This window comes from Pseudopodoces humilis, chromosome 2 (assembly GCF_049639895.1).
Source record: "Pseudopodoces humilis isolate 2021_Gansu_Grassland_sample_001 chromosome 2, ASM4963989v1, whole genome shotgun sequence".
Taxonomy (NCBI): Eukaryota; Metazoa; Chordata; class Aves; order Passeriformes; family Paridae; genus Pseudopodoces; species Pseudopodoces humilis.
Window position 1 is genome coordinate 63,103,960 of NC_142201.1, and position 10,526 is coordinate 63,114,485.

The 10,526-nt window shown below is 44.1% G+C and overlaps 1 protein-coding gene across 1 annotated transcript; it reads left to right on the forward strand.

Annotated features, from left to right (window-relative positions):
• The first annotated feature begins 5,415 nt into the window (after nucleotides 1–5,415).
• Nucleotides 5,416–10,512, forward strand: ALG11 (ALG11 alpha-1,2-mannosyltransferase). The gene is made up of 4 exons (XM_005516339.3): nucleotides 5,416–5,542; nucleotides 6,453–6,683; nucleotides 7,386–8,317; nucleotides 10,115–10,512. Exons 1-4 carry the CDS (start codon nucleotides 5,505–5,507, stop codon nucleotides 10,384–10,386), a joined length of 1,473 nt encoding a protein of 490 aa, XP_005516396.2. The 5' UTR covers nucleotides 5,416–5,504; the 3' UTR covers nucleotides 10,387–10,512.
• The last annotated feature ends 14 nt before the right edge of the window (nucleotides 10,513–10,526 follow it).

Here is a 10,526-nt window from a genome sequence, read left to right on the forward strand (position 1 = left end):
AAGTTGCTTGAAAACGTTTCCTTCAGCCACCCTAAAAAATGGCAGATGTTTAAAATCCACGGGAGTTGAAAACACTGTCACAGTCTACAGGAACTGATTTGTTTTCCTTCATGGTCCTTACCCAGGTGGACAATTTGTGTGAAAACAATCTTCTGTTAATCAAAATATATGGGTTCAATCTGTATAAATTGCCTGGTGATACAAATAAATGTGTTTTATGGGCTCTCCTGCAAATATAATTTGTAGATCCAAGCTGCTAAATTCTTCATTGCTTCTGCCAAAAAAAAACAGAGCAGCTTTTGCTTACAGATACATGGTGCCAACACCTATGCCCTAGAACATGTAACTCAGAATTAAGGATGACAGTGAAAAGGAAATTACTAGAATTGCTTATATTTAGCAACTTAAATATTGCAAGATATCAGTAAGAAAAAATTAAAATAGTGGTTTTTCTTAGGTATATCAATGCCACAATTTCTTACCAATGCTTGGGTTTTGCTTCACAAATATTTAGCATCGAACTGATGCAACTTTATTTCTGTTCCTGTTACTATGCAATGAAGAACAAATGTACTGCAATGTTTAACAGCCTATCACAAGACACATACAAAAGTGAAAAACTTACTCTGTATATGAATGATCTGAGATTCCATCTACTAAAAACAGTCCCAGGCATTTTCGTAGCTCAGACAGCAGCCCTGAACAAGAAACTTGTGAATATTTCTAAAAGAAAGTAACTAACTGGACAAGAAAGTATAACAGACCACATGACTGTCATATGAATATCCTTACACAATATTAATCCAGTTTCTTTCTCTTATTACTTGCCAGCGGTTTTATCTTACTAAGTTACTCATATGTGGATTACTCAGCAAGAATGAGAGTTACAAAAATATACTTTAAAACTGTCTCAAATGCCTTGCAGGCCTGGGGAGAACACACAGTGAGTGATTCTGCTATGCATTCTAAATACTCTTCACTTTAAAAAGCCAGTTTGCATGGGCTTTCTTTAGAGTAAGGAGTTTAATAAGGAAAGCAATTAAAACAGGACATAAAAAGCTTACAGAGGCAATAAAAAATTAAAAACCTGATACATCTCTGGGAAGGTGAAAACAAAACTGACATCATAACAAGGCTAGTTTACTTTTGCTGGCATGTCAGTCTTGTGGAATTTCTACAGACAAGGTTTTGAATACCATTCTCACTGATGGAGTAGGAGCACCACAGAGAGCTCATCACTGCTCCTGCTAAAGTTCTTGTCAGGAACTTTTCCTTACCTCTCAAAACCACCTTAAATGTAAAGCTACCCCATGACAAGGCCCTAAATGCATGCATGCAATATCCTCTGCTACATATGAATGAAGGTGGGGAAGTTGTGAAGTGTCGATGATTCGATTAATTAGCCTGTGTTGGACGTTCACACATTAAAGGTAAGCTTTGCAATCTGCAAGTCTGTCAGCAGCACAGGTTTCAAACTGCTCACATCAGCAGCTGAAAACTCTGTGATTAATGAAAAGCCAACAGAAGAACTTTGAAAGTATCAATACATCTGTTTTTAATTACAGCTAGAGGGACTAAGAAAAAAAAATAAAACAACTAAGATGATTAGTAGCATGGTGTCACGATCCACTAACACAAGCGGGAGTCATGAGAGGTTCCTTTGATCTCAGAGTGCAAAAAGGACACCAAGGGATTTCAGTTTAAATCATAACAGCAATAAAGCACCTTTATTTTAGTGCCAACAGGGGTTATGCGATAAAGGAGAGGGAGAAAGGAGAGAGAGAGAGAAGGAAGGGTGGGTTATAGCTACCAGTGGAAGAGATGGGGTCACCGGTGGTCTCTTCTGTGGGGAGATCTCTCAGAGAAAATAACTTAGAAAGTCACTTTTATAGTCTGTTTGAAAGCAAGGGGCAGTTGGCCAAGAGGTGGGGAAATTCCTAGGCTACTTTGATGAGACCCATTGCTTTGTGAAGCAGGTGTAAGGTACAGAACAGGCCGCTCTTCACAAGTCCCTGCTCACCAGCAGGAACGAAAGCAATGTACCATGGCAGCACAGCAAGCACCCCTGCAAACAATCACTTGGCAAGCATCCACCTCAACCAGGCCAGAACCCCTGTACAAAGTCCCTTGGGGTCTTCAGGGTCTTAGTCCCTGTTCTTGCAATGGTCGTGAGACAAATGAGGGAAGTTTTGGACCATCTCTTACACGTGGGACAATCTTTCTGTGAAGAAAGGCTGAGGGAACTGAGATTATTGAAGCCTTGACAAGGCCTTCAATGTGTGAAGGGAGGGTGAAAGGACAAGCTAGGCTCTCTTTTTCAGGGGTCCAGTGGCAGGACCAGAGGTGATGGGCACAAACTGAAACATGGAAAGTTCCCTCTGAACATCAGGAAACATTTCTTCACTGTGAAGGTGACGAAGCACCCGCACAGGTTACACAGGGAGGTTGTGTAGTGTCCATCCTTGGAAGTATTCAAAACTTGTCTGGAGTCAGGCCTGGGCAATCTGCTCTAGGTACTCACTTTAGATAGGGGGACTGGAGAACATGGCCTCCAGAGGCCACAGAATCATAGAAAGGTTTGGGTTGGAAGGGACATTAAAGACCTCTGCTGTGGTCAAGGATGCTACCCATTAGATGAGGTTGCTCAGGGCCCAACCTGGCCTTGAACACTTCCAGGGACAGGAAATCCAGAACTTCTCTGTGCAGCCTGTTGCACCCTCACAGTAAAGAATTTCTTCCTAATATGTAATCTGGATATTTCCTCTTTTAATTTAAAACTGTTTCCCCTTGCGCTATCACTATCTGTCCATGTAAAGTCACCCTCCCTCCTTATTATAAGCCGTCTTTAAGTGCTGGAAGGCTGCAATGAGGTCTCCCTGGAGCCTTCTCTTCTTCAGCCTGAACAGCCCCAACACTCTTAGCATGTCTTCATAGGAGACATGTTCAAGCCCTCTGACCATCTTCATGGCCCTCCATTGGACTTGCTTCAACAGGTAGGTCCCTGTCTTCTCTGTGTTGAAGACCTGAGAGCTGGATGAAGCACTCCAGGTGGGGCCTCACCAGGGTGGAACAGGGCAGCAGAATTCCCTTCCTTGCTCTGCTGGCCACACTGTTTTTCATGTTTCCCAGGGTGCTGTTGGCCCTCTGCACTGCAATTGCACATTGCCAGCTCTTCTCCAGCTTTTTGTCCACGAGAACCCCCAAGTCCTTCTCTGCAGGGCTTCTCCCAATGAGTTCTCCTACTCTATCCTCATGTCTGGGATTGCCCCAGTCCAGGTGCAGCACCTAGACATTGAGCTGTTGACCACAACTCTCTGGCTGCATCCATCCAACCAATTCCTCCCCATCACAGATATTCTGTGATTCCATGAACTATAAATTATTAGAGCTGAGAAAACTATTTGACACTCCCACCATCAGGCAGATTTCTCCCTAAACAAGCAAGTGAAACTCCAAAGCCAGGTATGTAGGTGTCTCCCTCATTAATTAGTCTTCTTGCTTCCAGGAGCTCTTCACCATTATTACTTAAGTCTCATCTTAATTAAGCCGTGACCTGTGGTCCTTCAGCTTCTCAAAGACTTGGTGTAAGATTCATACCTTCCAAGGGAATGACCATGGACTTCTTTCCAAGTTGGCGGGGAGAAATATAAATTTCATCATCTAAAATGGTCTGGACTTCCCGCTCCCTAGAATAACTTGCCTCTGAACTCTGAGCTCTGACAATAATCTTCAAATGTTGAAGAAAGAAAGGTGTTTTGAGTTCGGAGATGTTAAGTCCAGCAGAGATCTATTCTGTAAACATTCCACATGCTTTTAAGGCAACTGCTCCATCAGGGAAGAGAAAAAATATTAAGGAAGAGAAACCAATACCTGTAGCATCCTCCTTATGAGAGCTGTTGGTTCAGAAATGAAATGTTAGACCATGCTTACTGGACCTCCCACAGACCTCTTCCAATTCACCTGCTTACATAGAGATGTCCATGTAAAATCTACAGTAAGTGGTACTTAGGACTGTCAAAATATTTAAATAAAAACATCAGTAAAATAACCAATACACTTCTGAGTTTCCACAATTCCAGTCTCACACTCACAGCGTGAGTCATCCTAAATGGAAAACTCAATCCAGGCAGGTCCAAATAACCATTGTTTAAGCTGGACTTTTCTCACTAGAGCACAGCCTTTGTCTCTTTGCTTCTGGTTATAGCAGTGGCCACATAAATTAATGATTCATCGCTTTTCAACCTGTACTCTTCCCATGCAAAAGACACAGGATGACTTTCATAAACATCCCTAAGACCTACAAGATCTCAAAATGCACAGGTGGCTAGAACATGAATTAGATCACGCTGACCTCAAAGAGACTGAAGGATCACAGGTTTCTGGAAAGGTCTTGTTTAAAGAAACAAGGTTTGAAACTCCCTCAAATTTTGGACAGCCTCAACTCTGCAACAGACTGAAAAATGAGTTATCCTGATCAAACTTCCCACATAAAGCATTTTATTACTTTAAAATGAAGAAGGGGGGGGAGGGGGGGGGAGGGAAGAAGCATGTAGCAAAGTGACAAGAGATCAGAAATGTTTCAAATTGTTCTGTCAAAGTCTCTCCTGATCTATACAGTCTGACAGTTTCACTCAATGCTTCCCAGGACCCTGGAGATCTGGGTGAGTTCCTTATGTTGTTCCAAGGATGACATCTTAAGCACATGAAGTCTTGATGTGGACTGACAGATCATCAGCAGTATTTCCAAAAACCAGCACCATTCAGTCTTTCTACTACACTGACTCTCTGGTCTGTGCATATACTCTCCAAACAAGACAAAATCGGGCAAAAAGTATATGAGATGGAGATAACCTCAGCGGCGACTGTCCCCATGATCGTGTTCATGGGATCCTTCTGGAGGCGATGCCAGGGGCAGCCTGTGCTGGACACCGTGCCCTCGGCCTCACAACATTAACCTGCACACAGCACACAGTCGCTGGCAGCTCCCTCACCATAATGAGGGATTCACTGATAAGCGAAAGGCAAGGCTGCAAGCCAGGACATCGAGCTCATCGAGGAAGTCTTCTGGCCAGCATCAACACAGGCAAAACTTGGGGGAGCGTGGATGCAGAGAAAACCCCGCGCGCCCGGGAGGCCTCCGCCCCCTCACAGCGCCCTCCCTTCCATCCTGCCCAAGGAATGCCAGGCCGTCCCCTGAGGAGGACGCAGTGCCATTCAAGGAGCAGCACGTGTTGTGTCTGACTGAACCGTGCCAGGGATGTGCCCCTGTCCACTCTCCGGGAAAAACGCGTCCTGCAGCAGCACAGGGCTCCAATAAAACCTACCGCACCCCACTCGTTCCACGGGGTGCAGGTTCCGTGTTTGCTGGGTGGGGCGAGGGCGAGGAGGAGGCGGGGAAAGAGGTGAGCGAGGAGGCGGAGGCGGCAGCTGCGGGAGCCGCTGGTCCCGCCCCGCCGGCTGGGAACCTCCCTTTCCGCCGAGAAGGCGACGCAGCGCTGCCCAAGATGGTGGCGGCGGGGCTGTGCCTGTGTGGGCTCCTCAGGTAGGGGGCGCGGGGGCGGCGCGTCCTGGCGGCGGGCAGGGCGGGCGGGAGGCGGCCCGGGCCTGGCCGCGCTCCTCCGGCCCCCGGGCTGGGCGCTGCCCGGCTCCGCGCTGTGCCGCGGGCTCGCACGGGTTAATGCGCTTTTCCGCCGCTCCCGGCCCAGAATGAAAGCGCTTCCTTGTGTGTCAGTCGTGAGGCGTGGGTCGCTCCTTTGGTAAACGGGAGCGGCTGAGTAAACGCTGTGTGTCCCAAGGCGTAGCGGCACAGCGGGAGGGACCAGGCGCTGTCCCTGTGGGCCAGGAAACCTGTCACAGCTGTCAGGGAGGCTGGAGAGCGAAGGCAACAGCCCTGACAGTGACTGAGAGACCAGAGGAAGCGGCTCTGCACAGAGAGACTGCACCGAGCTGCTCCGGACAGCTGGCCTAGCTGTTCATGCCTCCGGGTGTGGGAAGTGCAGGTTGGAATACGAGATGCCTGGCCCCAGTAACCCGGCACCAAAGCAGTTCACAGCAGAGCGAGCCAAACCGGAGATTGGGCTGAAAAAAACTCTTTGAAAGCCTATTTGGAAATCACTCTGCTGGTTGTGTATTGCCAGGTTGCTAAGGGCATACAGCTTTTACAAAGTGTGTAGAGCACGTGGAGATAGATAACACATATAGGGCATGAATAAACAATGATAAGTGATTGCAAGGTAACAACAGGGGGAAAAGAGACCTTCGAATAAACAGTGCAGAGTAGTGATTTAATTTCTTTAATTGTCAGTCATACACACTGATGATTTCTGAGATTAGAAGAACTCAAGAAGTTGTCAAATTCCCTGTAGCTCTACTTTTAAGTCCTTCTCGCTCAATGTCATACACAGTAGTTCTTTAAAGCAATTATATTTTTTAACATTTCTGGCTTATTTCAGATTGCTGTGCTCATTGTTACTCCCTGCATTATTTCTAAGTGGAATTTTGTGCATCTGCTTGGTGGTACTGCTGTGGGGAGTGCGACTGTGGTTACAAAGGAAGAAACAGTTGAGCTCAGCAGGAGGAGATGGGAAGCGGCCACTGCTGGTGGCCTTTTTTCACCCGTATTGCAACGCAGGAGGTGGAGGGGAGAGAGTCTTGTGGTGTGCCATAAGAACACTACAGAAGAAGTAAGCATATGTCTTTATCAAACACCAAATTTCATTCTCAGTTTCTGCTGCTGTTCTTTATACAGGTGTTGGCATTTTACATATTTAAGTAGGTGTCATTAATCTACTGGTCTTACATTTTACTTTACATCTGAGTTTCATGTGGTTGCATTCTACTTCATCCCTTTAGAATTTGATATTTCCTGCTGTGGGACCTCTCACTTTTTTTCCTTTCTTTCCTTGAAAAAACCTCTCCTTCCTCCTCAGTTTTCCACTAGTATGGAACTTTGTATAGTCATAACTCCTCAGCAGATAACTGATCATCTTTGTACTTGCCTCTTGGTGCAGGAGGCAAAACAAATTAATACCTAAAGTGGATTTAACATGGGCACATCCAATGATTTGCCATCATTTGCATTTTGCTCATGCTGTGCACTAGACAGATACCTCCTAATGTAATGAAGTCTGTAGAATAATACTGAACTCCTTTTATGTTTTACGCAAATTGAAATATTCCCCAAATTCTCAGCCATATGTTTTTCTGCAGATCAGAAAAAAACCCATGGAAGTATAAGGAAAAGTATAATTTAGTTAAAATAATTTCTGGGCCAGACATTTGTTCGCACATTCTTCTTGAGTACTTTTAAGCGGATTGTATTTTAGTTTCTTGCTGAAAAATATGAAGAGAAGAATATATGAAATTATTTTTCTTTATTCTTACAGGTACAGGAATGTAACGTGTGTTGTTTACACTGGTGATAGAGATGCCACTGGAGAAGAAATAATTGAAGGCGCTTTCAGAAGATTCAATATTAAGTTAATTCATCCTGTGAAGTTTGTATTTCTAAAAAAACGTTTCCTTGTGGAAGCTTCTCTTTATCCTCACTTCACTTTGCTGGGACAAAGTTTAGGATCGGTGTTCCTTGGCTGGGAAGCTCTTCTAAAGTGCGTTCCTGATGTTTATATTGACTCAATGGGTTATGCCTTCACAATTCCCCTCTTCAAATACCTAGGAGGTTGTCGTGTTGGATGCTACATCCATTACCCCACTATCAGCACTGATATGCTCTCTGTCGTGAGGAATCAGGATACCAGGTTTAACAATGCTGCCTTCATTACAAGCAGCCCTCTCTTCAGCAAATTTAAACTTGTCTACTACTACTTCTTTGCTTTCATGTACGGCTTGGTTGGTTCCTGCAGTGATGTGGTAATGGTGAATTCTTCTTGGACACTGAATCACATCCTTTCCCTCTGGAGAGCTGGGGCATGCACCAGTGTTGTGTATCCACCATGCGATGTTCAGACTTTCCTGGATATTCCACTGGAAGTGGAAAAGAGTACCAGTGAATATTCCATTGTTTCTGTCAGCCAGTTCAGGCCTGAAAAAGATCATCCTTTGCAAATCAGAGCCTTTGCTAAATTGCTGAAAGAGAAAAGAGTGGGGCAGCAGCCATCACTGAAGCTGATTTTAATTGGTGGCTGTCGTAACCAGCAAGATGAAGAGCGTGTAAATAAGCTGAAATGTCTGTGTGAAGAGCTGGGAGTTGGTGATGATGTGCTGTTCAGGATTAACATTCCTTTTGAGGAGCTGAAGAGACACCTGGCCAAGGCCACCATTGGCCTGCACACCATGTGGAATGAGCACTTTGGGATTGGTCAGTATGTTTCCTGAGTGTTCAGCTGCTTGTCTCTAGGTGTCTAAGCACAGAGGTCTGCATGCCAAGCAGGTGTCCAGCTCCTGTTCCCATTGGAGGCAGTGTAGCTGCTGTAAAGCCTTCGGGACCAGTGCAGATGTGGTGCAGATGATGCACCACTAGATGCTACTGTAGTGCATGCTGAAGTGCTGTAGTCATAGGCTGATAATTCTGTGCATCCTCTGGTCACCTGAGCACAGAGCTAGTCCCATCTGTGCTGCCCAGGATGTCCTGCCGACCTCCAGCTATTGCCCTGCAAGGTCATGGGTCACCCTATTGTCCTTGGGTTAGGTTTGCCAACGTTCCCAAGCTTCAAGAGGCTGCAGGTGCTTCTCTTTCAGCGCCTTAAATTGTGCCCTGGTGGCTCCACTGACTGCAAAGGGAGCTTAGAGATAATTAATGTGTAGACATCCATGTTAGAGATTTTGGTTGTGTTTCACCTGCCTCAAATGCCATTTGAAATGTCCAGTGTATGTCATGGGGCTCCAGCTGCTGTTTCAGGGGTGTGAGTCTCCCATAGATCCTGTCTGGTACAAATAAGCCTGTGTAGATGCCACCAGGTACCTTTGGTCGTCTCATTGTGTTAGGCATCTCTGCTGAGGCAAATGTGTGAAGACCTTAAATTGGTGGGTGTAGCATGGAGCAGAGTACCAGAGAGGAGCTGGGACTCAGAATTAAGGTATGGGGTGCAGTTTATTGAGGTTAAATTAGTCCTGACCTTAAAAGGGAATGCCAGATTGACCATCTCTTATAAATCTACAGCAATCAGATAAAGTTAGTAGCCAAGCAGACAGGTGCCATACCCTGCTATAATGTGACTAAACTGCAGTTAATATCTTCAGACTTTATTAGAAAACAGGTTAAGTAAGTATCAGGAGTAGTAGTTTATGGTCTGTTGGAGCTTGGTATAAAAAAATTGACACTGAAGTGTCTCTCAGAAGAAGCAGCAAAATACTGGAAATTATGTATTTTTTATTTTTTTTCCTCCCACAGAGCAGTTTAGTTAAATATTTTTTAAAAGTGATATAATCACACTATGATTTTGAATGTGAGCAGGATTTAACCTTCATCTGATGGGCTTTTTATGTGTGAAAAACTTAGTCCAGAACTTTGGAGCACTATTTATATTAGGCAGTGTTTGAGCTGAGGGAATTTATAACCAAATTTATAATCAAATCAGAACTGAGAAGAATCAGCACTTCTGAGGTCTGTTCTGGAACCATGGAGGAGAACTGAAGCTGCTGTATACATTATATATTGTTCCTATCCCAAAGCTTTTGGCTGAGGGAAACTTACTGATTCCTATTTAGTTAAAATTTCTTCCATCAAAAATACAGATGTAAAGATAACATTTTTTACTAGTGTCTTGCTGAGTTGTCAGAAGCTATAAAGATTTGTTCATCTGCAAAACACTGAAGTTCTGAATATTTTCTGATTGAAATGTGCTTAGTCAACTTTTTTCTCAGTATCTTTCCAAAGGCTTAAAATCAGGTATGTTACAAGACCCACAAATTAACCAGTTATATCTGATACCTAATTTAAATTTTATGTGTTGAAGAGAAACTGTCATTTCAGTCCTTAGAACTGAAAAATTTAAATTTGTGTTTCTTATGGGACCATTTTCACTGTATTTTTCCAGCTGATTTGTAATAGCAGTCTGTAGTGAATTTTACTGTTGGTTTGACTTTCCAGTGTTTTACAGAAGGTCAAAGCACATGATGTGCACACTCATATCAGCATTTTTTGTATCTCTTACAGGCGTAGTTGAATGTATGGCAGCTGGCACAGTTATCCTGGCTCACAATTCTGGTGGCCCCAAACTGGACATTGTGGTACCCCATGAAGGACATGTTACTGGCTTCCTAGCAGAAGATGAGGACAGTTATGCAGAGACAATGGCTTTTATCTTTTCTTTGCCTCCTGAGAAAAGACTGCAGATCAGAGAAAACGCTCGTCGCTCTGTGCACAGGTTTTCTGACCAGCATTTTGAAGACACATTCCTGTTATCTGTGGAGCCGTTATTTAAATAAGTGTATATAAGTAAAAATTAACATGAGTAAAATTAACTTTTTATATTTGACTGTGTGGCACGTGTAAATATATCTAAGCTATGATCCCTTGGTTCCATTAAATAAAAAGGTTTTTTCTTTCTGTCAGGCTGCTTTATGTA